Source organism: Phymastichus coffea, unplaced genomic scaffold (genome assembly GCF_024137745.1).
Source record: "Phymastichus coffea isolate CEN01 unplaced genomic scaffold, Cenicafe_Pcof_1.1 PCOF00001, whole genome shotgun sequence".
In the NCBI taxonomy this organism is placed as follows: domain Eukaryota; kingdom Metazoa; phylum Arthropoda; class Insecta; order Hymenoptera; family Eulophidae; genus Phymastichus; species Phymastichus coffea.
Window position 1 is genome coordinate 16,321,062 of NW_026706812.1, and position 21,051 is coordinate 16,342,112.

The 21,051-nt window shown below is 46.6% G+C and overlaps 1 protein-coding gene across 2 annotated transcripts in view; it reads left to right on the forward strand.

The window, feature by feature from the left end:
- LOC131672043 (uncharacterized) overlaps nucleotides 1-16,006 on the forward strand; it is an 81,919-nt gene extending 65,913 nt beyond the window's left edge. For both annotated transcript variants that reach the window (XM_058949012.1, XM_058949095.1), the window contains 10 exons: nucleotides 1,324-1,579; nucleotides 1,643-2,228; nucleotides 4,252-4,609; nucleotides 9,629-9,759; nucleotides 9,827-10,328; nucleotides 10,393-10,635; nucleotides 10,711-10,891; nucleotides 11,757-12,095; nucleotides 13,242-13,347; nucleotides 13,540-16,006. In XM_058949012.1, coding sequence (XP_058804995.1) covers nucleotides 1,324-1,579; nucleotides 1,643-2,228; nucleotides 4,252-4,609; nucleotides 9,629-9,759; nucleotides 9,827-10,328; nucleotides 10,393-10,635; nucleotides 10,711-10,891; nucleotides 11,757-12,095; nucleotides 13,242-13,347; nucleotides 13,540-14,508 — 3,671 coding nt within the window. In that variant the 3' untranslated portion in view covers nucleotides 14,509-16,006. The remainder of the gene's footprint in view (nucleotides 1-1,323; nucleotides 1,580-1,642; nucleotides 2,229-4,251; nucleotides 4,610-9,628; nucleotides 9,760-9,826; nucleotides 10,329-10,392; nucleotides 10,636-10,710; nucleotides 10,892-11,756; nucleotides 12,096-13,241; nucleotides 13,348-13,539) is intronic.
- The last annotated feature ends 5,045 nt before the right edge of the window (nucleotides 16,007-21,051 follow it).

Consider the following 21,051-nt stretch of genomic DNA (forward strand, 5'->3'; position numbering starts at 1 on the left):
CAATTGCGTCAGCTCCCCGAGACCTTCGCTCGCACGCGCTAATGCCACCCGTGGGACATGGCCCGCGCGCGCCACCTTATTCCTCGCAATTTGCCCTCCGCCCCGACGACCTACGGACGGTCGAGCGCCGCTCGCGCCAGCGCTTTCTTTCCTCCCGCGCGGCCTGCACCTATCTCAAGGCAGCCTTTCGCCCGCCGGGCATCTCCTTTCGCGTAGAGGTGCCTGCGTTCGGCTAGCCTCCTCCTCTTATCAGCTTCTTTCCCGATCGGCCAATGATTACTCATTTCCGTAGCCGTCCGACATTCTTTTTCGAATTCATCGCTTGGCGTTCACTTAAGGCTTTGTTTTCGTAGCTTTTGTTCTAACGTATCTGCGTTCTCAAGAGCACAGCTAGACCGCGCAGCATGCTGCATCGGTTAGTCAGCAGCGTGCATCCCGACGCGAAAGCCAGTTTGTCGCGTGCATCGTGCCAATCGCAATTGAAAACTCGCGCGACGATACTCCGATATTGCCCTGCTGTGGTCAACAAGCGCTTTATTGAAATTGACGAGAGTCGGCAAAGCTCCATTGATTGAAATTGTCCCCTACGATTAATACAAAAGCCGGTGCCGAGAAGAAACATCGCGATGGACGAAATTAAACGAACGCGGGACGAGGGTCAGAAGTGCGTACTTTCGGGTGCAACTGCTGACATGCCTGTTCGATGGAGCTGTGGACAGAGAGATCGCGGGGTCAAGTGGTCTGTCAAGCCGTGTTCTAGCAGGCCAGGCGGCAAGTAGCGTTCTCCGCGACGCTCCACTGCCAAACTTGGCTCGAAACAATGCGACGATTGGCTCCACATAGCGCTGGACTGGCGTACTCTATGCCCGTTCGACCGACCACAGCGGCAAGGAGCTCGCCTTCTCGCTCGACTCGCGGCTCTTCCACACCGAGAACCGAGGCTCAAAAGTTGGCTCGGCTCCGCGACTCCGCGCGGACGCATTCGGTCCTTTGGCGTTTGTCTCTGCACTACATATATCGCGATCACGATCGCCGCGCGAAACGCTAACGCCCGCGGGAATTCGCAGGCACCAGCGAAGCGTTGCGCAGTGTTCCGGCAAGCCGATAGAATTAGCAGGCAGCTTTGCGCAGCCACGCGAAACGCGCGACGCGGAAGTCTGGACTCGGACTTGGGCGCGCGCCTCTCGGGGAGGTCGCCGGCAGCGCGGAAAAGCGCGGCCACTTCGCTCCGATTGCCAATCGGCCGCACGGGAGGCCCGCCTCCGCCTGCGGACTCGAGATAAGTGGCGCGCGCTCAACGACTCGTCGGCGCTCGTGTCGCAGGCACGTCAAGACCCATGCTGGCGCCGGACGAGGCCTTCTCGCCGCGGCTGGTGGTGGCGGCCTCGCACACCGCCCTCTCCGGCGACCTGGGCGTGCTGATCATCGAGCTGCCAGCGGCTCGCGGCTGGGCGGCTCGCAGCCCGACCGAGGAGGACGAGGTGGAGGAGGGGGAGGGGGAGGAGGAGGGGGACGACGACGATGAGGACTACAGCGCGGAGGCCGGGCCGCTGGCGCCGCAGGACCCGCTGGTGCTGAGGTAAGCGAGCGGCGGCTGCGGCTGCGGCGGAGGAGCGGACTGGCAGGATCGGCCTCGTTGCAGGGTGCTGCGCGAGGACGGCTTCGCGTCGGAGCTGGTGGGCGAGGTGCCGGTGCAGGTGCCGCGGGCCGGCGGCGCGAACGTCTCGCTGCTGGTGCCCTGCGGTCTGTTCTCGCGCGGCGGCAGCTACTCGCTGCAGCTGCAGCGCAAGTCCTGGCCGGTGGCGAACCGCCTGAGCGAGGCCCTCGAGGCGGACGCGGCGCGGCGACCGGCGCCGGTGCGCGCCACGCTCGACGTCAGGTGGCCCGCGGCCTCGCTCAGCCTGGAGCCGGCGCGCTTCGCCACGTACCCCAGCCACGAGGTGCTGGCCACGCTCGAGTACACGGGCATCTCGTGCTCGGCCGCGGCCAGCCTGCCGCTGCCGAGCTTCAGCCTGCAGCTCATCTACTGCGGCGCCTCGGTGCTCTCCTGCGACCCGCGCAACCGCAGCCACCTGCAGACCCTCTACTCCGAGCGACTGCAGGGCTTCCCGCGGCAGAAGCTGCTCAAGCTGCGCTGCGAGTTCTTCGGCCTGGCCGGCCACTACGCGCTCAGGCTCAGGCCCGAGCAGGACGACCTCAGCGCGCCCACCACCAGCGCCTACATCAAGGTCAGATCCTGACGATGCGTTCGCTAAGATTTAAGCCAACGATCGATTATTCTACTTTCGCTCCAGTTTTTTCCATTTTCCTTACGCGTGTCGCTTGTTAACTTGTTACATAGTCAATTAACGTGTGCAGATTTACTAGCAGTTACAACTTATATCTGATTGCCAATTCGTTCGTATTACTGATTATTTAGTGAACTATATTTTTAGCTTTCATAAACTACAATATTTATGTCTAATGCATGTATTCGCAGACCAGGTTCGTTTCGTACAGCTACCAGTTCTAAATGAATTTTTTAACTTTCTTTAACGTAATGCTTTTATATTCACCGCGAAACATAAAACGCAACTTTCTTCAAAAATAAAATATTATTTGATATTGTCTTTCTACAGAAAAATTAATAAACTTAGTAAATTGACAGAACATATTCTATACCACATGATCGTAAATTTCATCATTTCTTAATAATAATGGAGAGAATCTTGAAAATATAGATTTTTCAAATATTAATGTATTTCTGCAGAAATATTTTATGTATAGAATTCTTTGAGTATGTCAATTTTTCAATCGATTTTTTCGTAGAAAGTATAGTATCCTAATAAATACTATTTATGTTTCTTATCCACTTAAAAAACGATTATGTTAAATAAATAAAATTTTAAAATTGATGTAAACTCAAATCGCCGCATCAGTATTCGTATAAAATGAACCCGGCTTACTTAAACAATCTAATTTTCTCTATTTTCCATTTCTAACTTAATATTAAGCACAAAGTACACCAATTAAAAATTAACAAAAGTTGTTCAAACTTAAAAAATTTTAAATGTTATTAGAATTCCATGTAAAGTAACAATAAACTCTAAATCGAAAACCGTCTGATGTATGCGCATCGTTTGATATTTGTTATTTCATCAAATTCAAAAATTAATTTAGAAAATTCGTTATAATATTACATTTCAAAGGCTATAAAGTGAAAATTGGAGAGAAAACGAAAAAGGATATTGTTTCATGAATTTATCTGTCCCTGCTGACCTAAGCTGTGTATGAGATTGATAAAACGGTCGCCGCTCTCGTCGGAGATAACAGACAATATGAATTTTTTCTATATAGATTTTCTCATGCTTGCCTATCTTAGTTGTATGTTCGGAGAGTTTAAACTGGCTCAGGCTCTCTTCCTTCTGTGTTTGAAATCTAAGAGCATTTTCCAAACAGGATTCTATTCATTCTTATAAACTTAATTTTTCATTTAGTATACTCAAAATAAGATCAAATTAAATAAAAAATTGTTAATACAACCTTCTCAACACCTCGTAATTCATAAACTTTTGATATCTCGCGAAGATTTTGGAATAGTTTGTTTACGGATGGTTGATAATAAGTTGTGTTTATAACGTTATAGTATTAAAAAACAAAATATATAAGAATAAAATATTATTATCTACAAGTATTATTCAAGAATTTTAGGAAATCAGTAATTACAGCAGATGAAATAGAAAAAACTGGAAAGAGATTAAAGTGGAATAAAGTTTTTATGAATTCTCCTATATTAATCAATTGATTTGATCAGTTCAATTTGTTTGAATTTGTATTTAAAACACATGGCCCTTTGAAATCTTTGGAAGCAATCGGTGCATGAAACGGCCAATTGGAGATGTTTTTGAAAGAGTTCGAATGGTTTTATGAACGATATTACAATGGCATAAATCGTTAGCTGTCACGACATTACAAATGTTTTTAAAGCGATCATGAATAATATTTGTTTTCGCGAATATAGTTGTAACGGGAAAATTGGTTGGCATGTAACGGCATTATTGGCCTCGACTACTCGATAACGCAGAGCATTATTAACGCTTTGAGCAACCAAAACCGCTAGCAAGTTTACGCGCAAGTTTGCGAGCTGCGGCCGAATTCTCGTCCGAGAGGAACTCGGCTGCCGAGAGTTTGGCCGCGCGAGCAACAGCTCGGCAAGACTGGCTAGCGGAGCGAGCGGCGGCTCGACATAATGGGGCAAGTATCGGATCGCAGGTGGAGTGGTCGGACCTGTTCGTGTTCAACGTGCACGCGCGGGCCATCTACCCGTGCAACGCGAGCGGCGGCAGCGGCGGCGTGTCGGTGCTGTTCGAGTACCCGGCCTGCAGGCTGCCCGGCGACCGGGTGCGCGTCTACGGCAGGCTGCGCGCCGACGTGGACTCGCTGGCGCCCCCGTCCAGCCTGCACTACGTGGCCGAGCTGAAGGCGCCGCCGGGCAAGCACAGCCTCACCTTCGACTGCGAGCTCTTCACCGAGCGCTTCGTCGAGTACTGCTTCGTCTACATCAGTCAGGCCTACAACGGGGCCATGTCCGAGGTGCGGGTCGACTGCATCCCCTTCTTCCCTGTCAAAGGTCAGTTGCGTTTCGCAGTTTTCTACAGCCTGACGTTGCTCTGCACTCTGGACTCTGGTCTCGTCGGAGCGCCCGTCAATCCGATTGCGACCTCGAGCACCGGAAAGAGCCTGCGCTGACGGGCTTCTCGCTCGGTCGCGCCCCATCTACCCCATCTACCGTGAATTAATGTACAGCAGTCTTGAGTTCCGATCCCTCGCGCTCGCAGAGATTTGACAAACGAGGACGAGCCCCGACAGCGATATCGAGCGAATCGCAACGCGCTCACAGTTGAACCGTTTCATCACACTTCGCCGCCGAATAAAATCTCGATCATTCTTGTTGACAAATCTGAAAAGACCGATCTCGCTGTATCCGATCGCAGCGCGCAATAAACCTTTACGAGGCGAGATATCAGAGTCGAATGGAGCTTTGTGGCTCTTACGACCACTGACGTGGCCTCGCCCGACGACATACTCCACGTCGATTACTCGCGCGCCAAATTTACAAATCCATTGCTAGAGGCTATAGTATCGACCGATCGCCACTTCGGCCCTTGGCGGCATTCTTTTTCATCTTCGAGGTCTGCCTTGTCGCTGTGGCCAAAGGATCGATGCGTATTATCATACTCCGTGCATACAATGCGGTAACGGACTGATTGAATAGCGCCAAGCCCGTACAGCCTCGTCTTGGCTAGAGATAAAATCCTCGAGGAATTAGCCTTTCAGCGGGATCACGCTGGAGGTTTATCGAGAAAGCCATTTGACGAGTTGTCAAGTCGCGCAGTCATAAACCGCGAAGCGTGCTGCGGTTTTCTCGCGCGTATAACAGCGTCGCCGGGAAAGTGCAAACACTCACGAGGAGCTCTGGAAAAATCAATATGGAGAGAGCTGTCGGGCCTGCGATAGCAATTCGCATTGTTTCATCCGCCGAGGCGATGGAGAAGTCGAAAAAAAATGAGGAGCAAAACGACGGCCCACGTCCCAGTGGGCAGAGCGAGATCCGAGTAGAGCACGCGAGAGAGAACGAGAAAAGAACGAAAGGCAAGACGCCTGCCGCCGGTTCCTTCGGGATCTAACTCCCTCTCAGCTTGTTAGCTCATCGCCACCCCCGCCCCTCGTTCTCTGAACATTTGTTTACGTCGCCTCGAGGCGCCAGCCTTGTCGCTTGATACCTCACGACAGATAGACCGAGACCGGCTTCCACGAGCTTCCGCGCTTACTTCGTCACTATTTCGCCACTGCGATATAACGTCTCCTACTTATCCGATACCCCGTGCTTCCCTCGTCTTTGTCCAGAAGCGTTTTTATTTTGACTGAAAAATTATGCCGTCAAAGCTACATTGTTCTCGCATTTGATCGACGATAACGTCATTATCTAGCTGCAAACTTATTCAAATTGTTTTCTTCAACCGGGAAAGGAGGTAAGTCATGCTGGCTGACCCACACTACTCCATCGGCACTTTTTTCAACCATTTCCAGAATAACTTCTGGCCTTCGAATAGATACGTTATACTCATTTCAAATTACTTCACTTGCAAATAACGAGTCGAGTGTTTACTTATTAATGCAGGGTAAACTAAATAAAAAACTGCTTTCTTCACATTCTCGTTCGCCATCATATAGTATTTGTATTGGTGGTGTAAGCAATGTGGGCGCCGAATTTTGCATTGCGTTGCTGAAACGGTCGACTTGATTTGCCCATTATTACAATTTGTGGTCAAGTAGCTTCGTAGCCTAATGCACATGAGACAATTGACTGTTAATCAGTCTTCAACTTGGTTATTTTTTGAAACGACCTTGATTATAGTTGGGAACGGTCAAAGAGCAATGAATCACTGATTTTTAAAATGACATTGAACGGTCTTCTATTCTCTCATCGATTGGTAGTACAAGTGAGAAACATTTTATTTTGTAAGCTTACAAAGTACACGTCGACAATCAAGTCAACATTTTTGTTGCTAGCATCGTTGATTAAAATATCTATGTAAGCTATGATTACTCGATAGTATTCTAAAAACATATAATATGCACAGCATGCATCAGAGCTACATAGTCAGATAACCAAGGATGGCAAGATTTGTGAATGATTTATATACATACAAATGCTTCAGTACTAACGTGGCTTGGTTCCTAAGCAAATGTCGTGGTGTAGCATAACCAATTGCCTATTATCTGCATTGCTTCTCTCTTGACGATTTATAATATCGCACTGGGAGATCGCGGGCGAAAGCTCGAAGCGTAATGGCATCGGCATCTTTTCAACTCTGCCTTGAGAGCGAGCGTGCGATACCGCGCGCGATGACGATTGTTCGCGATCCGCGCATCTTTTCATCTCGATGCAACACGCAAGTTGGCTGTGTAGCTCAGAACTGAGGTTCGAATCGCCGCGTTCTCGCGAGTCCATATAGCGCGATGCGATAGCGTGTCAATGGAGCGAACGAGTGACAAGTGGCGATATCGAAACGCTTGATAAGGCGATTGTCGTCGAACACGGTGGATCTGGCCGAAGGCTGAAGAGAAAGGAGAAGCGAGCGAGATGGGCTGTTTGACGCAGTTGGCCAAGAGAGGAGAGCAGGCGTGGCTCGATCCTCCTTTAATGAAATCATCAAGGCCCGGCTGAAAGTATCGATTAGCGACTGATTACGGGGCAAGTTCGGGCTTCGAAGGAGCCCCTTTGAAAAAGAGGTCGACGCGGGCAAATTGGCGGCTTGGAAGTGACTTTGCCGAATCGAGCGCGAGAGGCTAAACAAGCAGGAGCCCGGGGCGTCAAACAAATGGAGTGTTAAAGCAGCGAGAGCGAGAGAGCGCTTCGGGCAGCTCGGCGTAGCCTCGCGCGCCGAATAATTTGCATGTAAATGCCGCGCTCCGGCTAATTCCTTTAACTCGCTCGGGCGTTCTCGAGCCAACGAACTAAAGTGGAGCTACGAATTCGGCTGCTGGTGCTGCTGCTGCTGCTGCTGCTGCTGCTGCTGCTCGCTCGCTCTTGCCACGAGGACGACGACGACGACGACAACGTCCAAACCGCATTAGCTGTTTCCCTTCCAATCCAATTTCCCGTCCGATCGGCCCGCCGCCGCCACCGCGCGAGTTTCTGTAGACGCTTAACCTCGTTACCAGCACCCATCCCCGAACTCGACTCTCCGTTCAGCCTGGTTCCCACTCCACGATGCCCGTGCCGACGCCGCCGCCGACTGTTTTCTCATTTTCATCTCATTTCGGTCGACACGGATACCTGCCTGCTCGCCTCACCTTTGGCCCTCTGATTTGCCTCGTTATCCCATCCAGCTCTCCGCTTGTTGCCCTTCTCGTTTCATCCCATCGCAACTCTGCACGTCGCTCACTTTGATTTTGCCTTTTCCCTCTCGTCGACGCAAACGAACAACGTTTTTCCTAAAAATCCAATAATCTTCTTCGAAACGTTATCTCGAAACCGACCAGACCATTTTTTTATGGCTAATAGTTATTACGTCTCTTTATGTCATATTTCGTTGCCCACTCCAAGATGATTGGTGCTGCCCTATGAATATATTTATTTTGTTAGATTCCATGTAAACATGTACAACGATATTAGTATTTACAGTACTAATGGCATTGAAAAACAACATCAGCTACTACTGAATATTCAAATTTGAAAAAAAAATTGTAAAATACGATGAGGAATTGAGTAGAGTAAATTGCATATTATTAGCTGACATAAATGGCCAATTCTGCAAAAAATACATAAAGTTGGTGTAGGTTTCGTAAGAATTATCAATTGAATGCTCACTCCGAAAGAACCAAAAAATATTTCCACTCCTCCGCGTGCATTTGTATGAAAATTTTTTATTGCGTAAAACTCCTCAATTCGATAGGAAAATGTGTTATACAATTTTTCGTAGATTGGTGGAATTTAATAAAAAGCGAAAAATCATAAATACATCGAAAACAATTTATTAATTTATTTTTAGCACAAACTTTCGATGTTTGCAGAAGTTGCTGAGCTTTGAAAACTGTGTCACTGTATGAATAACATATGGCTCTAGCGAATCTGCAAAATCGACTCTTTTATATAGAACTGGAATCAACGCTATTGTTATTTTTCGATGCGTATTAAATTCCAATAAACTATAATAAACCCGAAAAAATCGGAAGAAAAGAAAATCTAATCCATACACTTTTTTAAGTCATTAGTCATACACTAGTCCGTTATATTAAAAAGACAAATTTGAAAGTATGAAACGCAAGCTGTAGGATGTAATGGTAAAGTTTTGTAAATGAAAGAAAAGCAAGATAAAAATATTGGAGACGTTTATATATAAAAACTATAACTCATCGAGTTATCTCGGTCTATTATCAGTATGGAGCGGCTTTCTCTCGCTAAAAGAAGAGAGTTGGACTATAGGCTCATTGTATTCTTTCAGAGCGCGCTATCGTCCCGGGCCAATTCGCATTTCATGCCCAGACCTTAACGGAGCTTTATCTCTGCTTTCTTCTCTCCCTTTCTCCCGTCCGAGCGATGTTTTCTTCCGTGCGCCTGCTGGATATTTAGCCATGAATGCGCTTCACACGGTATAGCGAAAAAAGGTAAAAAATTTTTTTGATGCATAATATGCATTCGGGCAGCATATACGAGAGAAAGCTGAGCTCTTCGGGGCTGCTCGCTGAAGATCGAGGATGTATAGTAGAGAGCAGAGTTGAAAGCGCATTATGCGAGCTTGGCCATTTGACACGTGAACGCCCGATTGACGAAGATTCACGCGAACCCCGTGCGACCCCTAAACGCGCATCGAGGCTTAGTAGCGAATGGCAAAAGTGCTCTTAAAACGGCCAAGTGGCGCCTCGCACTCGCCGAAGACTGGAGTGGCCTCGCATATCCCGGTCGAGCCTGTGGAACTGGCGGAAGCCGCGAAAGAGGGGATCCGAAAACGAGTCGGCTCGGAAGCTGCAACGGGCAGATCCCCCTTGCAGGGGCACTCTCGCGAGTCGCCGTGGCAGGGAGGCAGAGGCGGAGCTCGCCTCGTCCTAACCTCGGTGACCTCGGTCCGGCGGTTGCTTGCAGAAGGAGACGCCGGCGGCTGGGGCCAGTGGAGCCAGTGGACGCCGTGCAGCAGCTCGTGCGTCGGCGGCACGCGCAGCCGGCACCGGTTCTGCGACGCGCCCCCGCCGCGCTACGGAGCCAGATTCTGCCAGGTGGGTGCGCCGAGCGGGCGCTCGGCACCGAGCCGCTGGGGCCGCTGACCGGCGCGCGCTGTTGCAGGGCGAGACGGTGCAGGCGGAGGCGTGCGGCGGCTCGGCGCAGCTGGACCTGACGGGCAGCTGGAGCCCCGGCGACTGGGAGTGCCGCCACGGCCTGGGCTTGGCGGCCGACCGCGCGGAGGTGGCGGCCGCGGTGGGGCCCGAGTGCCGCTGCGGCTGCTCGCTGCGCCTCGAGGACGCCGGCGCCGCCAGCCGCGTGCTCGCGGCCAGCTCGCGCGGCTGCCCCGGGCGCTCGCTCTGGCTGCTGCGGGCGCGCCCCGAGCAGCTGCTGCGGCTGCGCCTCGACCAGGCCAGGCTCGACTGCGACGGCGCCTACCTGCGCGCGCGGGACGGCGAGCTGCCGATCGACCGGCTGCTGGCGGACCTGGCGCCCGAGCGTCCGCCGCGGGCGCCCGGGCCCGCCGTCGTGCTCAGCTCGGGCCCGCGGCTGCTGCTCGAGTTCTTCAACGACCAGCAGCGGCCGGCCTGCGCCTGCGGCTTCCTGGCCCACGTCAGCGCCATCCGTAAGTGGGCCGTCACGGCTCGTCGCGGCTCGTCGCGGCTCATCGCGGCTCTGGCGCTTTGCAGCTAAGCCGGCGCCGGCGGACAACGCCACAGCGGCGGCCAAGCAGCCGGCGATGGTGGCGATGAACGCCAAGGTGATGGCCGCGGCCGGGCGCTGGGCCCTCTGGCTGACGCCCGCCCACCTCGCGGCCGCCTCGCTGCTCGGCCTCGTGTTCCTCGCCTCGGTCTTCCTGGCGCTGCAGTACGGCTGCAAGTACCGCAAGTACCAGCTGGCCGACGACCTCGACAGTCTCGCGGACGACTCCGGTGAGGGCCGGCGGCGCCGGGTCGACGTAGCCCCCGTCGCAGGACTCGCTCATCCGGTCTGTTGACTGTCCGCAGCTTGCAGCGGCTCGGTGCAAGGCATCGCCAGGCGAGCGCGAGCCGTCTCCTCCTCGACGCTTATCTCCGAGGTGGTGTCTCTGGTGCGACTGCCGCGGCGCGGCTCGCGGAGGCACGCCAAGCTCGAGGAAGCCAACGCCGACATCGAGGAGGGCTACGAGAGCACGGAAACCCAGGCCGAGTAAGCTCCACTATCTTCCTTGTCGGTAGCTCGCACGCCACTAGCTCGCTGGGGCCAAACGGCTGGCCCACCGTTCGCTTTTTGTCGTGAGCTGTATCGAGTATCCTCTTCCCGGCCCACGTCTCGAGTGGCTGGCCGATGACTAGCGTTTGCCCGCGAACGGCCGTCCGTCTTGCTGGTCATTGATTTCCGCGAGCTTCTTTCCGTTAGCCATCTCCTATTCTCTCGCTTAACCCGTCGCCTTCAAAACTTATCTCCGCGATAATCAAATTCTCCACAATCTTTCCACTCAGACCTGTTCTAAATGCAATCTATTTTCATTAGACCGCGCTCGTTTGTTTCCCCAATTACACGCGTTTTAATTTCAGATCGGAAGGCACAGTATTATACTTACATCTACCGTTCATAATAATTAATTTATGTTGAACTTTCGAGCAAAATATGACTATTCTACTTGCATTATGAATATAGAAAATATAAAGCGAACGGAGAAAACAAGGACGAAGCGGCGACGGTATTTCGCTATCTAAATGAATTCCATACGGTCTACGGAATAATTTGTCAGCCCCGGTGAAATTGGTGCGGCCTAACTCATTGCCAGTAAGTGTCTGGCGTGGAGTCTACGTATTCTCGCGGCAAGTTATTAACGTTTTGATGCGAAAAATAAATATTTGATGCGTATAGTCAATGTGGAGCCAAGTATTGTGGGCTTGATTACACTAGTCAGTTTACGGGCAAAGCTTATAAAGTGTAAAGTGGGAGAACGTAACAGGCTTCTCCGAGCGTTAGTTGGGTCGCGTACGGAGAGACTGGATTTGGCCAGTGTGTGTGTGATGAGCACTGAACGATGCGGTCATTTGCGCAGTAGCGGCGAGGAGCAGGAGCACGAGCAGGAGGAGGACGAGGAGGAGGAGGAGGAGGAGGAGGAGGACGACGACGACGAGGAAGAGGAGGAGGACGAGGAAAGTAGCGACTCGGGGACCTTGAGGCCGCGCGCCTCGGAGGAAGGACTGCAGATGCAGCACCAGCAGAGCGGTTCGCAGCGGACGATCGCGGCGAGCAGTGTGCGGAGCACTCCGTCGCGTCGCTCGTCCGCGCAGTCGAGCGCCTCGTCGAGCACCCTCGCGCCCGCGGCCCCGGGCGCTGCAGCCGCGCCGCCGGCCTCCGTCCATCAAGCCGAGGTCAAGTACGCGCGTCCTGTTAAGTAAGTTCGGCTGGGGCATGTCGCCTGCTATGTCTTTTATCTCTCGTACTCCGTATATGCCACTTTAACACGCCATTTTGCTTTCAGATCCGTCCAATGACGCGCGCGCGCGCGTGCTCGCTCCCTTTCTCTTGTTAAATCGTCGTTTCGCCTTAGATATATCGCACGCCGTTCGTTTGTCTCCGTTGCGCCCTTGCAGCCAACCACTGCCTGCCTATCGTTGCGATTTCGCGTGTCGACGGATACCTCGATCAGCCCCAATGTACGAGCAGTCCTGTCGCGAGCGCCGTCTTCTCAATAAAAGCTTCTCGTCCATTCTTTATACAGAGCGATCCTTACTTTCCGCCCGTATTCCTATCTCTATGCGACGTGCTGTCGTTGCTCACTGCTCATCTGAGCTTTCACAGTGGAAGCCATTAGAATAAGTCCAAGGAAATAGTCGCCGGTCTTGCTCACGTGCTTGACATACAATACAAACGACGGCGCTTCATTATAAGTATTATCTGTTCAAGGAATGTGCATGTATCTGTGACAACTTACACCTACACCTATATCAAGCTGATACTCTGGCCATGCATTTGCGAATTGCCGTTACCATTCTAACGACATCGCACACTCATCCACAACAGAATACACCTCCGACGACATTCGTTTCATCAGCATGCACGCAAAATCACGATACGCACGCTCGACACAATACATATAGACTCGTATATATGCCAACAGCAATACCAGTTCAATGCTCAAATTAACGATCCTGCGACACGTGGCATTTCGTCAAAACTGCAATATCCGTGCAGTGGCTCGATAAAGCTATTTTATTTATTTATTTTTTTGTTTTTTCGAACGTACGTAGTTTTACGTGGTCGTATCTTTTTTAAACTACTTCTCTTGTGACGATAATTTGACCATGCTTGGCCTCAAACCCACGTGACTCAAAAACAATCAGCATAGGAAACCATATTAATACTGTTACATCATTCACTAGATACACTAGACATACTCGTGTATAGAGAGCATTTTTGGATTTACCCCTATATCATACATCTATATAAATATTCATCATTTACTTGTGATTAATCAACTAATTCTAACGACGAACGAGGATTGGAAGCAGCAAATGAAACCAAGTCATTGGTTTTCTAGGTTGCGCACGTTCGGTCCGGTAAGCCCGGTATCGGAAGAAGCGGCTTCAACGTCAGAAGATGGAAGGCAATTCAGCGCTACGAGTACTTCGACCAGTCAGAATAACGTAAGAGTTGACTCCCTTTCGCCTTCTTCGGATCAACGGCTACAATCGCCGCGTCGATCTTACCGGTCGGTTCGAGGCTGGCGCTTCAACTTGATGCGGCGATGGTCAGCGACTTGCTCCGAAGAAGGTTCTCCCGCGTGATCCCACGCTGATACAGCCGAGCTGATTGCCGATTGGCGCGCGCGCGTGCAGGGCTTCTCTCCGGCGAGCAGCTCGTCTAATTCGACGCTGCGGCGCTACAGCGGCAAAGAGTCGAAGGAGCGCCGGAACCGCGAGCGCCTGCTGCAGGGCCCCGGCTCCGAGTTCAGCCTGGCCAACGCCGACCTGGAGATGGAGCTGGACTACTACGACTACAACGTGGTGAACGCGGGCGCGGCGCCCGGCTCCTACCTGGGCATGGACCCGGCCTTCCTCGTCTGGATCCCGCCGTGCAGCGACGCCGAGGCCGACGAGGCGCGCGAGGCGCACGAGGCGCACGAGGCGCACGAGGCGCACGAGGCGCACGAGGCCGACGAGGCGGCGGAGCCGCCGCCCGGGCGCGCCCTCAGCCCGGCCGAGTACCAGCGGCTGCGCTCGGCCGGCAAGGGCCTGCTCGAGCCGGCCGAGTGCCGGCTGCACGACGAGATCATCCGCGAGTACAAGGCGCGGCTGGGCGAGGGCGCGCTGCCCATCCACAGGCTGCTCGAGGAGTCGCGGCTGCGCGTGAGCGCCGAGTCGCTGTCGAGCGCCGCCTCCGACCGCATCCCCAACCGGCTGCGCAGGCCCCGTCGGGCCCGGCGCTCCAGGCCCGCGGTGCGCAAGCGCAGCCCGGCGCGCGAGGAGCCCACCAGCAGCGAGTCCAGCGCGCCGAGCCCCGCGGCGGTCAACGACCTGGACACGCCGCGGACCAGGCGGCGCTGCGTGCTCGGCCGGCTCGACGCGCGCGAGCTGAACGTCGCCGCCGCCGCCGCCGCCGCCGCCGTCGCCGAGCCCGGCATCCCGCTCGCCGAGTTCCCCGGCGGCCGCCAGCGCTCGCCGGCCAAGCTGCCCGCCAGGACCAGACTCGGCCCGGGCCCGCTGGAGGCCAAGCGCTCCTTCTACGACATGATCCAGCAGGCCGGCGACGACATCAGGTTCGCCGACGAAGACGACGAGTACGTCGACAACAAGGCTGCGGCTTGACTCCCCACTCGCGCTCCTCTTGTACATACTTCCGACCCTCTCGCGCCTTACACGCGCTCGTTACGCTGTCTCAGGCGCGCTCTGCATTACCAAAGGCATTCCACGCTACTCGTGCAGTCAGTCATTGTGCCACTTGCGCACTCGGCGCGTCAAATTGCTGCCACCCACCCATGTTGCTATTCGAAATCATGGGACGCGACCAACCTTGTTTTTCTTTTTCTTTTTTTCGCTAAATCGACGGAAGGCAGCAGCTCTTGCACACTGGCGTACTCGTTTCCTCTTTCATGTACAAAATTTTCCAACAATGCTGTAGATTGTAAAGATATTTGTAAGTTAGAGTTTTACGTAAGTAGCACGACGTCAGATTTTCCTAGAGAGATCATTAACTTGACGACATTTGATTTCTATCAGACAGACGAAACTTCATGCCAAAGTTTCATATTTTCTTATGGTGTAAATTACCACAAATCGTGAAAATATTTTGAAAGGTAAACCAGTTGACGGCTTAATGCCGTCGGACATTTCCAGTGCAATGTATAGTCGCAAATGAATACATCAAGTGGTACATAATCCTCAAATATATTTATTCATACGAAATATACATAATCACATTTTTTTTAAAGTCATATTTCGACAACAATTGTCTCATATCAAACTCATGTATAAACGAATTTTAATTTAAATGCTACACCCTTACTGTTTTTTCAACAAAAGTATAGTTAAAAGATGTATACTTCGACGAAAAGAATACATATATTATTTCATAAAACCAGTATTTCCAGTAAGCTAACATGCGTAACAAACGAATCATATATTATCATTTGAACTCATTTAACTCAAAATCAAATCAATTTCTTGATTAATGTTCCAGGAACTATTTTTCCAATTAATCCATAATTATCCTATACAATTTCCATTCCACTTTTCAAATTCAATTTTGTTTCGAGTTTGAACTTTATCAAAACAAAATTACAATAGCTACCCATCCGACTATATCGTACATAAAATGGGGTAGCTCTTAATGAACATTTATTAGTACCTTAAAAACGTCTAGTTTATAATAACTCGTTTTAAAATGATCTTGTTTAAGTTTTCGTTTATTAAAAAAAATATTGATATAAAATTTTAAGAAATCAATACTCGTCTCAAGGAAAAATAAATGAATTGTTTTCAATTCAATAATATTTGTTTTGTTATATAAAATCTTAAAAACAAAAGTAAAAAGTATTTTCATTATAAAAAGTAATAATGAAAAAAAATAAATATATCGAATGCACAGTTATTATCAAAGTATTCGTAACAAATGTTCAAATAACTATACTTTGCATAAGACCAATCATAAATTATATTAGTGTTAACCGAAATAAGAACCACATGTAAATTATTCAATAAGACTCACATTCAAAGACTTTAAATGATATAATTAGAATCATGTGCAAATTATATAAATCTACTGATTTAACGTATTCAATAAGTTCTAGTCAATTATTTATTGTAATATATGATGGATGTGTGTATATTTATTAATAAATTGTTAACATACACTTTAATTTTGTTCGCATAGTCTAAAATTTCACCATTATACGTTATTGATTGATCTTCCATAGACTATAATCAATGTTTTTGTTTTATCATTACTTGACTACGGAATTTTCGTTTAAATGATTTTACTTGTTAGAACACCACACGCTTATACATGTTCATTGTTATGCAATCGATGAATCAATAAGTAACTGATTTTTTCTTAATATTAATAATTAATGGATTCTAAAAGATTTTTTTTAATTCAAACTGATATAATGCTTCTATCGCTAATGATTACGCATTCACACGCGAAATAGTTTGATATCAAAATGAACCACTGAAAAATTTCGTGTAACAAGTGACTTAGAATATTATAGTCTTATCAAATAGTATGTAATATTTTTCATCTTGTCGAGCGACGGTCATCAATTTTCATTTCCAAATAACATTTTTATTGAAAGCTATAATCATCTAATTCTTTTATTACAATTTGATTGTACTAAAGACAAGTGCGTAAACTTGAAAATGTCTCATTTGTTCGACAAAATACTGCTCATGAAGTTTTTGATTACACCAAATTAAAATCGTTGCTAAGCTAACTATTTGCAAATGAAAATACTCTAAAAGTCGGCAAATGAATTAGAGGGGCCATCATCTAATAATATTATTGATCATAGCAACTATTAAACTATTTAGGTTTTTATTGGTAATAACGGGGAATATATTCAGATTTCATAAGAATGCTGAATATTCAAAGCTTTTCGAAAATAGTATAGTAACTCGTTTTGCTCAGGTGTAAATGTCCGCAGAAAGGTAAAATCCTTTTCTCGCATTAGTACGTATAAAAATCATGAAATTGAAATTTCCTATTTTACCATCATTAATTTTGATCGCGAGCGTCATCAAGCTCGCCTTTCACCGGGATTAAAGAAGAATCGAGAGGCAGTGCGGTACACCAATTTAACGAAGCTGTATTTTTATGCGACAATTGAAATACAATTAGCGAAAGTTCAGCACGATGGACTGTATGCTGTATGCTATGACCGTACAAACTCTCTTGCTCGATACAACCGGGGTCCGCTGCCTGCTGAGAGAAAGCGCTTGCTACAACTAGAGAAAGAGAGATAGAGAAATTAATTAATTAAACTTTATCAAAGCCGTGAGCATGACGACCCTATAAAATATATTCTTTAATTTTACAAGCAATGAGATTCGGAATAAGATCAAATACGTATAGGCTTAAAATTAGTTGACAATAATGCATAGTGTAAAATTACATTAAACATATTGAGCATTGACATTAGCAATAAGAACAGAAAATATAGTATAAATTAGGCATGTTGAATGTACGTAAGTTGTCGATAAGATCTTATGAAGAAGTAAGGTACATATGTAAAAAAGATAGACGTGTTAAGTTTAGCTACGGGAAGTGTGAGTCACTGCTTTTCAATGCAGAAGATATTGAAATTTATGTATCTGTCTAGTATATTAAGATGCTGTATGTATTGTGTTCGTGAAGGTAGAGAGATTAAATGGACGAAGAACAGGTGGAAAGAGGGAGAGAGAGCCTGTGAGGCCCTCGCATGCAATTCTGTTTTCTAGGAAGTCTTGTTCAAGCAGCATAAATAGAAAGGTAATCTGGCTTTTGAACACAGACAGATGAGCAAACGTAAAGGATATAACAGAAAGCTGGTTCAGGAGAAACATACTGTACAAAACAAACGAGTTTTTCCAGGCTTCGGTTCGTGGATTTGGATAGCGAAACGCCATAGGTGGAAATATCCCGATGGGACTGCCGATTTTGGTAGTAAGTTTGGTTAATTGATGTAGGTAGTCAGATATGTGGATGTAACCCCTATATCCATATATTGTCCTGAAAGCAAGTACCATCCTGTCGGAAATAATTTATGCTTAAAATTATAATAAATAGAAATCGTTAGTTAGTAATATTTGCTAACAGTTATTTACAGTTTATAACCGTTTCTAGACGTCAGATTTTGGATACGTATATAACAATTATAAAGATTTATTTTCTGTTAAAAAATTGTCATTATTAAATAACAACAGTTTTTTCAGTTACTAATAGTTATTTGCGCTTTTATTCACCAAAAACAATTTATTTTGAAAAATAATAGATGCAAATAACTATAAATAACTACAAATAACAGTTATCACCAATTACACACGGGAATAAAAAATTAGCAACTATTACTTACAGTTAATTAATTGTAATTATTAATTTGCCAAAACCGGACACAAAAAATGTACTTATAGACGAAAAAAATTAAATGATAATAATAATATATAAGTGTTTAAAATAATTCTTTTTAAAATAATAATCACATATGATAACTAACTATTTATGACAGTTATAAACAAGTATTTACATCTTGTTTAAATTGATTTAAAACCTGTTCATAACAGTTATTAATATATAATAGCAAATTTTTATATTGTCTATAACTGTTAATAACTGTTATACGTGTCTAAAATCTGACGTTTATAAACTATTTTAAACGGCAAATAACTGCGTACAACAGTTTTACGCAAAAATAATTTTCAACAGGGCAGTAAAAGGCTATGATCCTTTGGGACTCAAGTGTAAACCAGTCTAAGCGAAGTTTGTGAAAGGAGATGTGAGACACATCTTCTAAGGGTATAAAGGGAACATAGCCCGCTACGAGGCAAACACAGCCATTATGAACTACTTGGAAGAATTTTATACGCGTTTTATCCAGGTGCATCTAACCCACAGGGCTATATGCAAAATGCAACGAGACAAATGACTATTTCCTGGTTGTAATTGTTAGAACTTTTTTTATAGAACCGTAGATTAATTTAGTGAAGTGTAAACTGTTTTAATGATTTGGTTTGTATGTTGCTTCTATTGCAGAGTCGATAAAATTATAATTATAAGGCCCAAAGTTTTAACAGTAGAGAAGAAAGGAATCTCGTGATTGTTGATTATGATTTTCGGTAGAAGAATAAGGTCAATACTGGACATGTATATAGCTCGCTACCTATGTCTTAGCTGCATTGATCTGTAATCCGTTTCGAAAAGTTCAATCTATCATCGCCTGTGCATCAAGTTAAGCCTTCCTTAGATCTAGAATAATATCTTTGGGGTGGCAGTGGATATAAATTTGAGTATCATCGGCATAAACGAGATGATTTGTAAAAAATAGAACTTTGGACAGATTATTGATGAAAATGACAAATACTAATGGTCCTAGGACAGTTTCCTGAAGAACACTTGATTGGAAACTACCCCACCATCATCAACAGCAAGAGAGAGAGAGGGAGAGAGAGAGAGAGACGGTTCAGCTACAACTGCTGATCGACTTCTATCTATCCGTTAAAGTTCGGCGGCTTTTATATGCTCCCACGGGTACTGCTTGCTGGTCGGCGTCGCTCCCTTCTCATACGTGTTTAGGAGGTTGAGAGATTGGCGAGAACAGATTAACCTCTGCTCATATAGATATCTCTAAGCTCTCGACCCCTGCAAGCCGGCCTATTCAAATCGCAGGCACCGTTTGTGCTTGCGCTCCTGTCCGGGCAATAGCGACACCTATCGAACTCTGCCGTCGTGAGACTCAGTAGTAGTCGGTACCATTGAGCAGGGTTATTTTATAAATCAATTAATTATTATGAAACCTTTTGGGTAGATTTATTGTACACAAACAAAGCGCACTCAACTCTTCTTGTCATAAAATTAGCGGTAAGTAGGAAAAAAGTTTTAAATTAATATGAATAGAATTTTTATATATAGTTAGATTTTGTTACCAACAGAAGAGAATTCAGTTTCTGAAATCTGCATTGCCATCTGAGCGACTGTTATGTAATCTACCCAATCGATCACTGATAAACATATTGTCGGTGGTGGATGATATAGTTGCCAAAAGCCACTTAAATGGCTAATATATTGATAAGGCAAATTTCGCGTAGTGAGTTTTTTGCCCGGTGGGGGGGAGGGGGGAGCTCACCCCAGAGCATTGTATAGTATGTATTTAGCGTACCACGTACAGTGGATTTAAAACAGATTATTTTACACTTGTGTAATTTATATGGCCAATTTCACGAAAAATACATTAATTATAATTTGGCTGCGTTTTTTACGAATGTTTAAATAGCGCTATTGCCAAATTTTTAATGGTGCACATTCTCAATTTTTTCGATATTATTATTTTATCTAATCTAGCACACCTGAAAATAATTTAACTGACCGTGTATATCTGTGACCTTTTTTCTTGCTGATAGAAGTGTGAACGTAAATGAAGAAAAAAAATTAGTAGTCTGTTTAATTTGATTAAAACTGAAAAATGATAGTATCGTTCTGATTTTAGATTCAAATTCAACAATTGAAAATACATTAGAAATCGTAAATCGGTTTACTTTTTGCTGTTAACCCTTGCGGAGCTTTGAAAATATGTATTATGCGTAAACACGTCAAATTTTACAGTTTCATTACAGCAATGAATTTTTAAGTAGCAATACAATACTCAAAGTTCTGCAAAAGACGAAATTATGAGCAAAAATGAAGCCATTTATGGTCTCCAGGTATTTTAATTTGAAAAATTTAAATTCAAAGTTACAGGAGCTCTCAAATTTTTCGTTTTTCTTCCACATCTGAAAAATTCTTGAGAAATTGTGTTTTTTTGTTTGGCAGATCTTAGGTTTTTTGTAGTTATAAATAAAGGATGTTACAAGCATGCACATGAAAAGGCAAAAGTATTTTTACATTGGCTTTAGAAACTTGGATTTAAAAATAAAAAAAAATTAATAACTTGGGCCATATAATGTCAAGCTTGGGTTGAGTTGCCCTTATAAATTCCGCAACACGTAACGTGTAAAAGTATAGTAAACAAATAATGATATTTTAATCAACACGATACGTAACCAAGGGTATAAAGGGCGAGATGTGTGATATCAGCTTTAGCTGTTAGCGGCAAAGGGGAGTCTGAACGTGTTTTTGATCTACGACCAGTGTATTTAATTTGAATAACGCGAAGCTGAGTTGCT